Source organism: Rhinolophus sinicus, linkage group LG02, assembly GCF_036562045.2.
Source record: "Rhinolophus sinicus isolate RSC01 linkage group LG02, ASM3656204v1, whole genome shotgun sequence".
NCBI lineage: Eukaryota > Metazoa > Chordata > Mammalia > Chiroptera > Rhinolophidae > Rhinolophus > Rhinolophus sinicus.
Genome location: NC_133752.1, coordinates 89616924 through 89631795, shown reverse-complemented (window position 1 = coordinate 89631795; position 14872 = coordinate 89616924). Strand labels below are relative to the sequence as shown.

At 35.2% G+C, this 14872-nt stretch overlaps 1 protein-coding gene and 1 long non-coding RNA gene across 5 annotated transcripts in view; one reads left to right on the top strand and one right to left on the bottom strand.

Annotated features, from left to right (window-relative positions):
* Positions 1 to 14872, top strand: part of MINDY3 (MINDY lysine 48 deubiquitinase 3) — an 85742-nt gene that overhangs the window by 27487 nt on the left and 43383 nt on the right. For all 4 annotated transcript variants that reach the window (XM_019746057.2, XM_074324803.1, XM_019746059.2 and 1 more), the window contains one exon: positions 10173 to 10243. In XM_019746057.2, the coding sequence (XP_019601616.1) occupies positions 10173 to 10243 (71 nt within the window). The remainder of the gene's footprint in view (positions 1 to 10172; positions 10244 to 14872) is intronic.
* Positions 1 to 14872, bottom strand: part of LOC141569995 (uncharacterized) — a 33482-nt gene that overhangs the window by 16546 nt on the left and 2064 nt on the right. The gene's annotated exons all lie outside the window — the stretch shown is intronic.

Here is a 14872-nt window from a genome sequence, read left to right as displayed (position 1 = left end):
ATTTCCTGCATTTTTCCTCAGTCGTTAGGAATGTTGACTTGAAGTTGAATCTGTTTTCAGTCACAAACTTAAAATAAAAATTCATACATTCATTCAGGATGTTTTATTGGATGTTTTTCTGCTCTGCCAGTATGGGAGGAGGTTGTACTGTATGTAATATACAAGAAAAATTTAAGAGTTAGTAATTTTAAAATCCTAAGGCAAGGCACTTTACTTCCCATGGTTTCCATTTCCTTATTTGTCAAATGTGGAGGTAATACCTTCCTCAAAGAGATGTTGTAAAGATTAAGATCAAATTTCTAAAATGCCTCAACTTGCCATAAGAACTCAGGTTTCCCTCAAAAGCTACACACCTAGTTTGGGGAAATAAGGACATGCACACAAATAACTGTAATACAAGGTGAAATGAAGCATGTTGAACTAAAGCATTACAGAAGTTCAGAGGAGGGAGGAAACTTTCCCAACTATGTTTATGTTGGGCTTAGGGGAGAGACTTTTAGTGGGACTTAACATTTTAATGGGGCCAGATGGAATGAGCGAGAGGGTATTTTGGGGGGAAACACTGATTGTGTTTAGGGGCAGGGATGCCAATCAGTCTGATGGGAATAGTGGCTCTTAATCCTGGCTACATATTATCACTTGGAGGGCTTAAATGTACGTCAGTGCTCAGGCCCTGGCTGAGACTAAATAAATGAATAAATTAGAATCTTTAGGTAGTGGGGCCTGGGCATGGTAATTTTAAAATTACCCCTATCTAGATGATTCTAATGTACAGCCAGCTTAGAATAGCAATGAATGAGCATTGGCTCTGTGAAGGAGACTAGTATGAGGGATAGTCATAAATGTACGGTTGCCTAGGAACCAGAGGATTTTAAATACTAAGAAATTTAAGCTTTAGTTGGCAAACATTAGGGAGACAGTCATTGAAGACATTTGAACAGCAATAGCATAACGCTTATAGAATGAGAACATGAATCTGGCAGTTTATAGACTATTGGAATGGGATGACATGTCAAAAGCACATGATCTAGACAGGTGAGAGGTAGTAAGATGAAAATAGGCATGGCAAAGGAAGAAAAAAGAGATCGTACTTTGTGCTGAGCAGTGTGTTTTGGATATGTATCTTCTTAACCTCAACATGTAGTTATAAAAACAGGGGCTCAAATAATTGAGTAACTTGCCCAGTGTGGAACAGCAGAGGCATAACTGCTTTTGACCACACCCGAGGCCTGTGCTCATTCGAGATAGCACGTTCACGTGCTGGCCCACCACCTGTGTGTAGGAGAGGACGGGAGAGTGGGTCTGTGGAATCCAGCAGCCGTTAGATATACGAAGGAGAGGTACAGAAAACCAGTAGATTTTCAGATAAAGCTCATTGAATAAATGAACACTCAAAAGAAGCATGGCAAGTTGGCTTAAAGTACTATGTGTGTTTTGGCAGTAGAAAAAAAACAATGTTTGTCCTCAAGTGTTTCATTTTCTTTAAAGGGCAAGTACAACTACTGATGATTAAGAATGCTCATTATGCAGCAGTGGCAAACATTTATTTAACACTATGCCAAGCACCATTCTTAGTACTTAATGACTATAGATACATTTTTTTCCATTTACTCACTGCATTCTTAAAACTAGTCTATGAACATCATAGAACACAGGCACAGAGTGGTTAAGTATCTCGCTTCATTTCATGCAACTTAGTGAAGAGCAGAGCTGAGATTTGAACTACAGTAGTCTGACTCCATACAACCAGCATATTAACCATTGTAATATACTGCCGCTTATGCTACACTTAGCAGAGTCTTGAGCACGGAAATAAATACGTGAGATGATTTGGAAGAGTTTATCTCAATAAATTTCACAGTCGCCCTAAAAGGTAATTTACCTTGTTTGGAGAAAGAAACAGAGTGAGAATTTAATGCAAAGACTCTTGTCTATGACGCAGTTAGTGAATGAGCCATGCTACCTATCTCTTTGAAGGAGCATGAGAGCTAAGAATAGGCTATGAATTTAGCAATAGCAAGGTCTTTGCTTTCAGAGAGGCACTGAGATGGAAGCCAGATCATAGGGACTAAATATCTTAGCATGGTATGCAAGGAAGTTTGCTGGTGAAAGGGTGGAAAGAGAAGAGTCCGTTGTCCGTTCATAACAAGGCCAAGAGATGGTATACATCGTTTTTGTTTTAAGGGATAGAAGTCACCTAAATTGTCGACCAAGGGAAGGGAACCTCTTTTAATAAAAGAAATACTAAATGGTCTCAAGACTAGCATTAACCTTGAAAAGATGCACAGTTCTTCTAAAACAGGAAGAATCTGGCAAGAAAAGAAAAAGGCATTTCGAGGTGTGAAAAATTTTAATTAGGAGAACTGAGATTTTGAAGTTTGCTGAAAAGGTGGACAGAGGTAAACTTAGAGGCATATAAATAGGAGAGAAAGGGTTTGAATCAACTGCTTTAAGAAGGAATATAAAAAGGGATTATGAGAGAAAGTTTTAAATGTGTAATAAATAGTAGAGTTGAGATGAGTTTACATAAGATTTAGGGTAGAACCAACCAGTAAAGCTTATGGTTGGGTTTTTTTCTAGCACTAATCATGAATCTGGCAGTGGGAGAGAAAAATGGATACTATGTGTTATCCAGGAGAAAAGGCCAAAAAGGATCAAATACATGGGGCAGTATTCTCACCTTTATTTATGAATGATATCAATGCTTCATCCGTCATATGTAATACTTTTTCCCAGTTTGTCATTTACCTTGAGTTTATTTATAATGAACATTTAGATTTTTTCCATTTGGGGCTGTTAGACAAGGCTGCAGTAAACATTTTTGGATCTGTCTTTCTGTGCATATTGAAGTAGTCTTATAGGATAAATTCCTAAAAGTGTGTATCTTTAAAATTTAGGCATGTGTTAATTTTTTTTTACCCATAGGTTTATTCACATATCATACAAGTCATCCATTTAAAACGTACAAATCAGTGGTGGTCAGTATGTTCTCAGAGTTGTGCAGACGTCACTGCATCAATTTTAGAATTTTTTTATCACCCCGAAAAGAGCCCTTGTACTCATGAACAGTCACTCCTCGTAATTTCCTCCTCCTCAGCTCCTAGCAACTATTAATCTATTTTCTGTCTATAAATTTGCCTATTCTGGACATTGCTTATAAATCATGTAATACGCAGTCTTCTGTGACTGGCTGCCTTCACGTGACATAATAATGTTTTCAGGGTTTATCCATGTTTTAGCCTATACCAGCACTCCACTCCTTTTTATTGATGAGTAATATTCCATTATGTGGTTTATACCACATTTTATTTATTCATTCAACAGTTGATGGCCATTTGACGTCTTTCCATTTGGCCACCCTGAATAATGTGGTTAGGAACATTTCTGTACAAATTTTTATAAGGATATTTGTGTCCGTTTTTCTTTGGTCCCTATCTAGGAGGGAAAATCCTGAGTCATATGATAACTCTGTGTTCAACCTTTTGAGGAACACCTGTTAAACTTTGATAGATAATGCCAAGTTTCCTTCTACAATTTACTTCACCAGTTGGAAAAGTATAAACTTATGTATGACAGTTGCTGTTTTTCTCCATCTTTAATATCTTGCCAGTTTGTTGACAAGTGAGATCCTATTTTAATTCAAGTATCTCTGATTCCTGGTGACTTTGTGCTTGATTATTTTTTTGTGTGTTTGTCTATTTTTGGTATTTCTTTTTCTGGAAATTGCCTCTTTCGTTTTGGCATTTTCGGCCAGGGGTTATTTTCTTTTATTCACAATTTCTAGGAGCTCTCTCAGTTCTTGTGTATAAATTCTCTCAGTGCTTATGTATTAAATCTGTGTTGCAAATATTTTCCCTCATTCTATCCTGTCTTTGTTAACTTTGCTAATGGTATCTTTTAATGTTTAGCTCTTTATTACTTTTTCCCAAAGAATTACCTAATATCCTAACTCCAGTCAGTTCTCCACAAATATGAAATGTCTACTTTATCAAATAACTTTTCCCATTATGTATGAGTCATTCTTGGACTCTTCTATTCCACTAATCTATTTGTGAGTTCTTATGCCAAATCAAAACTGTTACATACTTTTATAACATACATTGATATTTATTAGCACGTTTCCTAAACTGTAATTTTTCAAAATCATCGTAGTCATTTCTACATTATTCCAATTGAACTGTTTTTCAGCTTCAGTTATAATAATTCTGTTAGGATTTTGATTGAGGTTACATTAAATTTATAGATTATTTTAAAGAAGTGACATCTTTACCATATTAAGGCTTTCCACCTAGATTGTTCTTCATGTCTTTTAATGAAATTATATATTGCTGATCATATAGACTATATAGTTCCTGAAACCATGTGCTTTATTCTACCTTAACTGTTAGAACTATCTTTTGCTTCTGCAATAGACTAGAAATAAAACTACAATAGAACTAATTACCTAATTTCCTTCTTGCCCACCCCCTCAGTCCCTTACAGTGGTTACCATCATATTTTTAAAACCAAATCAGATCATGATACTCTCTTATTTAAAACCTTCAATGTCTGGCTCCTCTCTGCACTTCAAATAAACTCTAAACTCCTTACCTGGCTCTCAAATCCTTTTGTGGTCTGGCCTGTCTACCTTCCATCTGTCTTCATTTTGTACAACTGTATGAATTTTGAGCTGAGGTTTTCTTTGGTTTTGTTTTTCTGTAAATGAGTTTTCCCATGGTCTCTTTTCTATTTTAAAGGAATCCCCCAGTATTTGTATACTCTATTTTATGTATGTATTGCACATGCATTGTTTTGTATATTTATTCGATGAATATTTTTATTTTTCCTTTTTTTGTGTGTGATTGAAATAGTCAGCTCTAGTAAACCCAAAACCAGAAAAGTATTTGGTTTATCAGAATTTATGTGAGAAAAGATCAGAAATGCTTATTTTATTACTTGTAAAAAATACATTTAATTAGCTGGAACTAAGTTGCCAAGTAAAATGTATGGGACTTCCAGTTAAATTTGAATTTCAGATAAACAGTGAATAATTTTTTGTATTAGTATATTCCATACAGTATTAGAAATGCACTTAAATACTAAAAAAATTTTTTATCTGAAATGTGAATTTACTGGGTATCTTCTGCTTTTACTTGTTAAATCTGGTAACCCTAGCTGAACCCTAAGTGGGTTTAAAAAGCTCCTCACTTTCAGAAACACATTTCACAAAGATCCTGGCTCAAATTGCTTGTCCCTTTACCTATAAGTGAGATAACCAAGCCTTTCTTGGTATTTTATTGCTTTTTATTTTAACTGTTCTTGTATTCTGATTTTTAAAAGTCGTGTTTTTTTTTCCATATTTTTATTCTACAGTTTCTTTACGTTATTTCAGGACCCTACATGATTTCATCCCAGCTAATTTTTTTAGCCACCACGAACCTGTGCTTGAACAAAATTATGCTTCTTGCTTCCATTTCTTTGTTCATCCTACTCCTTGTGGGAAAGACCTATATCCCTCTCATCTGTCTGTGCAGTCATTCAATGCCCACATCATGTGTTGAGCTTCCTGATTCTTACAGCTAAAGGGGATCTTTTTTACCTCTGAGCATAGGTTCTATGTTGTAACCTACCGGTTTTATTTTGGGGGTGGGGGGAAATTTTTTTTAATTGTACAAGGAACCTTTAACATGAGATCTACCATCTCACTGAATTTTTTAAGTTAAGATACCATATAACTATACATAAGAAATTGTACAGCGAATCTGTAGAATTTATCAGTCTTGCCTAACTAGAACTTTGTATTTGTTGGATAACAATTTTCCATTTCCTCCTCTTCCCAGCTCCTGGCAACCACCAGTCCACTCTGCTTCTATGAGTTTGACTATTTTAGATCCCTTGTATAAGTGGAATCATGGAGTATTTCTCCTTCTGTGACCACCTTATTTCACTTACTGTGTTTTCCCGAAAATAAGACCTAACCGGACAATCAGCTCTAATGCGACTTTTGGAGCAAAATTAATATAAGACCCCTTCTTGTATTGTATTATATTATATTATACCCAGTATTTTATATTATATTATATTATATTATATTATATTATATTATATTATATTATATTATATTATATTATATTATATTATATTTATTATACTATGCCTGGTCTTACAGTAAAATAAGACTGGCCTTATATTAATTTTTGCTCCAAAGGACGCATTAGAGCTGATTGTGCGGTTAGGTCTTATTTTCGGGGAAACACGATAGCATAATGTGCTATTCATGTTGCCACATATGATAGGCTTTCCTTCTTTTTTAAGCCAGAATAATATTCCATCATATGTGTGTACCACAATTTCTTTATCCATTCATTCATTACTGGACATCTAGGTTGTTTCGACATCTTGGCTACTGTGAATAGTGCTGCAGTGAGCATGGGAGTGCAGATATCTCTTTGAGATCCTGATTTCAATTCTTTTGGATTAAATAACCAAGTGGAATTGCTGGATCATCTAGTCGTTCTATTTTTAATTTGTTGAGGACCCTTTATACTCCTTTCCTTTTTAGCTACACCATTTTACATTCCCACCAACAGCGTACAATGGTTTCAATTTCTACACATCTTCACCAACACTTATCTTTTACATTTTTTATAATGTCCACCCTAACAGGTGTGAGGTAATCTCTTATTGTGGTTTTGATTTGCATCTCTGATGATTAATAATATTGAGTATTTTTTCATACACTGTTGCCCATTCCTATGTATTCTTTGGCGAAATGTCTATTTAAGTTCTTTGCCCGGTTTTTAATTGGGTTATTTGTTTATTTACAAGTAAGTTACAGGATTTCCGTGTTTACCTTGGACATTAACCACTTATCAGACACGTGGTTTGCAAAGAGGGTCTTGTCTTCTTCGTCTTCGTGTTCTTACACTATGTTTAGCATTGTTCTTTTCAATACTTGGCACTCAGGGTGTGTTTGTTAAATAAATTTAATGCAGCTATCTGGTTTCCAAGTCAGCATCAAATTGGAAAGGCCCAAGCGGGACTTCTCTAGACACTCTGTGGTAGCAGTGAGAAGTGATGGTTGAGAATAGCGAAGAGTATAATAAAGCCAACTCAGGAACATAAAACTGCACACACTAACTTACTGGAGCAAAAGAGTTGATAGGGATCTAGCATGATTAATCTTAAATACTAGGCTAAGAAAATGAAGTTAGATATTTCTAAAATATAATGGTATAATTATTAGAATTTTCTGCTAATGTAAATAAACTTTTTTGAGACTTACTGAGAAAAGTCTTATATAAGTAAATTCTATAAGTTGTAATATGTGAGAATATTATATTCTCACTAATTACAACTTTGTACAATAATATTCTTAGTGATGTATTTTTAGCTATCAAAAAAAGATAAAAATTTAGTGTACATTCTGTTGAAGGAAATAGGAGTAAGGCATTTTAAAAGTATTACCCTCCAAACTACATGCTTAAACATGTGATTACTGACCTAATATGAATAATTCATTACCCAAGAATTATAAACAGCTTGTTGGCTGTATTTAGTAACATTTTTTTTAAAATTCATTTTGTTAAATTTATTGGGATGACAATAGTTTGTAAAATTATGTAGGTTTCAATCATACATTGTATAATACATCATCTATATACTCGTATCACATTGTGAGTAACATATTTTTATAAATCTTCTATTCTAGACATTTGTTTAAAATTCCAAGGAAAAACATGATGTAGTATCTAATCGTAACACTAGGTGGTGGTGACTGCTTTTAGAAGTTAAAGTGCGAATGTTTCTAACTTTTTTGAACATTTAGTGCTGCTTAGATTTCAGAAGGAAAGGAGAAGAAATTTGTAAGGCTATAGAGTACCATTTCTACCTCTTTGGCTGCTCACCCCCACTCCCCTTTTCTCCTTTGAATGCTTATAATCAATGATTCTCAAATCTGTTCTTCTCATGCCCTTTACACTCTTAAAAATTATTGCGCATCATAAAAAGCTTTCACTTATGTGAGTTATAAGCAAATAATGATCAGTGTTTTTCTAGTTAGAAATTAACACGGAGAAATTTAAAAAGATGTATTAATTTATTTTAAAGCAATAATACACAATATTTGTTAATATAAATATTCTTAATAAAAATAACTATTTCCAAGAAAAAAAATTAGTAAGAAAACAGACTTTGTTTTAATTTTTTAATCCCTCCACTGTCTAGGTTATTTGTAGCCAGCTGGATTTTCATATTTGTTTATAGATTCGATCTGTGGGAATATGATATATCATTTAGCCTCATGAGAGTGTAAGAGTAAGAAGACTTTTCATGAAAATCATTTTAATTTTGTATAGTCTCTTGAAGGGTCTTATGGGCCCCTCAGAATCCAAAACCACAATTTAAGAACTATTGCTATATCTCCTCTGTGCTTATAAGAAGTTAGTGAAGAAATATAAACTATATGTATGTGTGCTATCTATTAATTTTGAATTTACAAATCCAAAAGGTTAAACTACCAGTTTCTGGCTTACACCATCTGGATGTTGTACTTACAGATACATAATAAAATATGTACAACAAAATGACTAAGTGTTGATATTATTACATTAACAAAATAAGAAAAACATTATATCTCAATAGAAAAAAAGGACAAAAGATGACCAGCTGGTAAAAAGGATGCAAAGTTATATATACATTATGTTTACAGTAGACGTAATTTATAACCAGAAAAAAATGCTTTTTAGAAATATGTATGGACTCAAATTATTTTTATAGTTCTATGTAATACACATTAGCTGACAGCTGTAGTCACTGAAGACTTGATTATCATCCCAATTAAAACTCTCTTGTGAAATAATCTCTTTTCTTTTCATTCTCTATGCTTTCTCTATTCTTTGTAATCCACGAATACTCATCTCTCTGCTGATGATTCCCAGCGCTCTGTATCCAACCCTGGCCTCTCTTCCCTATGTTCCCAAGCCTTTCTTCCAGTGGTACCTCCGTCTCTAGGGAGAATCCTAAAGGTGCCTCAGGCCCAGCATAATGTAAAACCAAACTCATGTTCTCCCTTCATACCACTCCAGAACCTACTCCTCCTTAATTCTTTCTTTTTAAAAAACAATACACTCAATATTTGTTAATATAAATATTTTTAATAAAAAATAACTTTTCCCAAACAAAAAAAATTAGAAAGAAAAGTGACTTTGTTTTAAATTTTTTTAATCCCTTTACTGTCTAAATTAACCACCATTTATCAGATTCTCCAGGCTAGAAACCTTTACAGAAGCTTTGGCAATTGCTTCACCCCTTACATACGTTGATTTTTTTCATATCTCTGCTGTTTCCTCTGCCTTCGGTTTTCTTCTTACCTTCTTCTTGGTCTGGAAAATCTGGAAAATTTTTATGTAAACTTCAAGATTCATCTCAAATGTTACCACTTCTGTACACCTTCCCTAATGCAGTAAGCAGATGCTCTTGTATCACTGTAAGATACAGTGTGTGTGTGTGTGTGTGTGTGTGTGTGTGTGTGTAAGTGTAAACAGAGCACACATTTTTTCATCTGTCTCCCTTGATAAACTATTAACATTTATACAACAGATACTGTGATCTAGTCATCTTTATTTCTCCAGTCTTAAGCACACTGCCTAGGTTTATTTGCAGGAGAGAAGGAAGGTATCATCTGTCCATGTTTTAAGTATTGTGCAAGTAGGTTCCCTGCTACCAGATGATAAATTGTACAGATTTTGATTAGCACATCTATTTGTTTTTCTGAATCAAAGTTGATTCAGATTAGTCATTTCACATGGATATGATTATCTTTTTCTTTTATTTTTGCCAATAATTCGTTGGTTTCAGGGGGGGAAAAATGCCTCCATCCAAAAAGTTAACAGTGATTATAAAGTTTCATAAATACATTTAATGTACACCTAAAGGATCCCATTACCCACCACAAACCTGATGTGATGGTATTTTGTAATGACTACTACTATAATGCTGACTGGATTTGAACTCTTAAATATGGGCTACTGAGATGATGACTCTCTTTAAAAACAATAAAAGTAAACATGGGCTAGGTTTTAAAGTTTTTAGGTAAAAGTGTTGATGTAGAATATATATGTCTACATATGTATGTACATGTAAGTACTTGTTAGATTTCTGCACGCTAATGCAATGCTAACTTTTTTTTGCAGAACTTCTGGGTATACATGAACAAGCAGCTGTAGGATTCTTAACATTAATGGAAGCTTTAAGATACTGTAAGGTAAGTTAATTTTTAGGGTCCTTTGAAAGGTTTTTATTCACACGTCCACTGCTATGGATAGTATTTTTCTCCTATGACAACATATTTTAGCTTATTACTGTCATATACTCTCTTCCGATCCTTCCTGCTCTTCCTTCCTTATTAAGTCTTATTAAGCTGCCCAATCATGATGAGCTGCCTATTTTTGACGTTTGTTCCTTTTTGAGGGTTGGGGGCAGAACCCAGTACAAAATAATTTATAAAAATAGAGACATCTATTATTGAAAATATTTCTATTTTCTTGGTAAACTGTGGAAAAGAATGTACTGTTTCTTCCTTACCAACTAACAGTATGCTTCACTGAAACAACTGGTAATACTTTATCAGGCAAAGAAAAAGAATCTGCTAAATGCCTGAAATTCTAAGTTTTGTCCATCTGAAAAATGATTTCACACTTAAAAAAACGTTCAAGAATTTCACAGCGTTAAGCTCTTTAGCACATGGGCTAAGATTAGGAACTGCCATGAAACTTGTATTAATGGTATGTATTTCATTGTTTTCCTACACAATCTGAAATAACTATTGGATATTCCAAATACTTTCAAATGGCTTTTAAATCATTAATAATTTGCACTTAAAATGTCCTCATTTTGGAGACAGAAAGAAAGAAGACCTAATTTTCTCCTTCCTTTTAGAATGGTGGTTCCATGGCAGTGGTTCTGGTGGTGGTGATTATTTTTAGTAACAATAGCAGTATCTTGCCTCCTTCCTTCCTTCCGTATTGTTATTTTTTTAACCAGCATTCCTCTTTTATGACAACACTTGGGTGAGTTGATATGGGTATGATAATCAAATAGGTTTCATCCTGCCCTTATTCATTAGTAGTGATCATAATGTTAAACAGTAGCAACACTTTTTCTTTCAGTGACTTTAATTATACAAGCCAAAGCTATTCTGAGGCAGCCTGGCAACCAAAGAATCAGGCTACATCCTCTTCTACACACACACACACACACACACACACACACACTCACACACTCACACACTCTCATGTATCCTAAAAGTGTGTGTGCACACATGCAAAAAAAGTCAGTATGTAGAGGTAATGTATATGTTAATTTGCTTGATTGTGATGATCTTTACACAGTGTATACGTGTATCAAGGCATCAAATTGTACACTGCAAATAGATACAATTTTTATTTGTAAACGATATTTCAAGAAAGCTATTTTTTAAAAAGTGTTGTGTGTGTGTTACCGGAGGATAGGGTATGGAGATGATATATTAACACTCGAAACTTTTCCCGTGTGGCCGCTAAGGCCCTAATTATCCGGGGGCTTCCTGACCTTCCAGAGTTGCATTGCTCTCTGCGTTGCTCTGCTTGCAGCCGTGCTGGTCTCCTGTCCATTTCTTCAACATGCCAAACCCTTTCCCACCTCATAAGCCTTCACACCTGCTGTCATCTCTGCCTGGAATACTCCACTCTCCCCTTCAGGTCCTACTTCACATGGTGCCTCAAACATCCTCTCCTTGACCATCCCCTCAGTGACCCTTTTCAACATTATTTCATAGGAATAATCACTCTGTAATGGTCTTTTGGTTTACTTAATCTTGAATTTGTTTTTTTGTTGTCACCCCTAATGAAATATAGACTCTTTAAAGACAGGCACATTGTTTCTCTGGGTACATATTAGGTGTTCAATAAATATTTGTTGAGAGAATGAGTGGCAGATTCACCATAATTGTAAACTTTTCTAAATGTGTGCTTTTGCTTTTCTTTAACCGTGAGGTGAAATGTCTGTTTCCCTCCCAGGGTTGTAGTGGGAAGTAAACAGTTGCTGTATATTCTCGTGTTACCATATTGCTCTAATATTCTAGCAGTAACTTTGGTGTTTCATAAGATTTAAAGATTCTTTTAGTGACAGGACACAACACACTGATATTCGGATAGATTAAAGGCAGAACTCTTAGTTACTTGTAGCTCCAAACCAGAGAGGGCCACCAGGCACGGCCACACAAGGGCTTATTATATATTACACCTGGGACAGGGTAACAGCAAGCTGTTACCATCGGGGACAGTGTATGTATGCGAATTGAGGTGTAGTTAGCTAGGTTTCGAGAGTTCCCTGTAGATTTGCTAATTTGAATCGTTTTGGTGAGCTGGGGGTAGGGGGGGCTGCGGGGCTGTCCCTCCTTGTCTGATACCTGGCCCAGGATGATAAGGACGGTCCATAGTGGCCTGGAATGTGGAGACCTATAAGGAAAGTAGCTGGGGTCCGGACTTAATTCAGCAGTCTTTTAGGGGAACTGACCAGCCTCTAGGCAGGGCATCCAAACTGAATTGAGACAGCATTTTTTTTTTTAAAGAACTTTATTGCACTGTGCTGTCCATCTGTATTTACTGTAGGATCCTTCTGAAAATCTATATAGTTACTTTTTAATACATGTTTAGGGAAATAGCCTTGAGGAAATACTTGGGTTTGTATTAGTTTTGTGAATGTGAACATTTCCCTGTTTGATAATGTAGCAAAGTGCCCTTTAGAAATGAAACGAACATTTTCATATCATTTTGACCACGTGCACATTAATATAAATAAACAATATTTTTCTCTCTCCTCCCTCCCTCATCTCTCTCTCTCTCTCTCTCTCTCTCTCTCTCTCTCTATATATATATATATATATATATATATATATATATATATATATATATATATATATATATATATGTATGTATGTATGTATTTGTACACACGTGTGCGTAACAAAGAAGGTGACTCTTGAGTGCTGTTGACTAGGCCCCTTTTAAAAATAGATCTATAACCCACATGCCATAAAATTCACTATTTGAAAGTGTACAATTCAGTGTTTTTTTGGTATATTCACAAGGCTGTGCAGCATCACTGCTAACTATTTCAGAATGTTTTCATCACCCCAAAAAGCTCCTTCAAACCCATCAAGCAGTCACTTACCCACTACTCCCCAGCCTCTGGCAACTTCCTGTCTCTGTGGCATTGCCTGTTCTGGATATTTCATCTAAATGGAATCACACGGTGTGAGCCTTTTCGTGTCTGACTTCTTTTTCTTAGTATGTCTTCAGTGTTCATTTGTATTTTATCATGTGTTAATTAGTACCTCATTTTTTTAGTGACAATTCTATTGTATGATACATCAGTTTTGTTTATCCATTTGTCAGTTGATGGATGTTTGGGGTCTTTCCACTTTGGGGCCATTATGAAGAATACTGCTCTGAACAACCACGTATCAGTTTTGGGTGAGCATTTTTTCATTTCTCTTGGGTATACACCCAGGAGTGAAATTGCTTGGTCAATGGCAATTAGATGCTTAACTTTTTAAGTAACGGTCAAACTGTTTTCTGCAGTGGTTGCAGTATTTATGCACTCTTGATTTATTTTTATTATTATAAAACACTTCACGAGTTCAGCATTTATTTACCCATTGATCCTACTGTATATAATCTTATCCACTTTTTTTTACTTTTATCTCTATTAAGTACACACACAAACACACACTTTATCTAAAAAGAAATCAAACAACATCTAAACTTATCACCAGAAGAGGCAGCATGATGTAATGGAAAGCCACCACCCTGCAAGTCTGAAACGCTGCGTTTTAATTCCAGCTTATACTGCCAGTTAGCTTTTTGTATTCTGACAAGGCACTGACGCCAGGTAGTTCTCCGTCTCCTCAGGCAAAATCGAAGGACTTGCACTGTACACCTCTAACATCCCTTCTGCTCTGAACCTATGATGAGAGCTTTGCCTTTTTCTTTGTCCTTTTGCTGTTATTGTCTGTTGCCTCCAAACCATCCTCCTTACTCTGCTGTTTGGCCATTACCATTAGCACATCCAATTTAATTCATCCCTCACATCATAGGGCAAAGATACTCGTTTTTCTACCCATAAATACAAAAGAATACTATTTGCCACTTCCCTTCTAGTGATAAGAATAAATTCCAAGGGCCCCGATGGTGGTTGAAATCGGGGCAATGAGCCCTGGTGGTGGTTGAAAGCGGCATCATATCAGGGCTGCTGGCTGATTAGGGAAGACTAGTTGGCCTGACTGCCGCAAGTGGCGACTTGGAATTTCCCAATTCTAGGGAGTTTATGGGAGAAAAGCAAATGTGGTAAATTTCATTGGTAAGGTTAGTTGTTTTAAAGTCTTTGTCCTCATAAGAGTGTGGAATTGACTGATGTGAACGTGATTGGGTTTTACCAGTCTGTGTTTTATTTGATTTTTAAGCTTGCTTTTTCTGTCACACACAAAAAAATGATACTTTCAAATTTTTGGTATTATAGTTTTTAAAGTTTAAATTTATAACTTTGAAGGCAGGTTATAAGTGTAACTTTCTATACATTTTAAAGTAACTTCATATTGTAAAACTTTGAATTTATCTCTTACCATGACGAGTCAAAAGAGATTATTATGTTCCCTAGGTTCTTTGAAGACAGGATGTTCTTAAGCCTTTTCCCTTTACTTATTTATTCAGAAATCTACTCCTTTGTTCATTTATAAGTATTTTCCTGATAAGTAATTATTATCAGGTTTATAGTTTTAAGGTTTTTGAGGTACCGAGCTGAAATTCCAGAAGTGGCCATTCTATCTAGGAACTTGAGTGAAACCTGAGAGTGA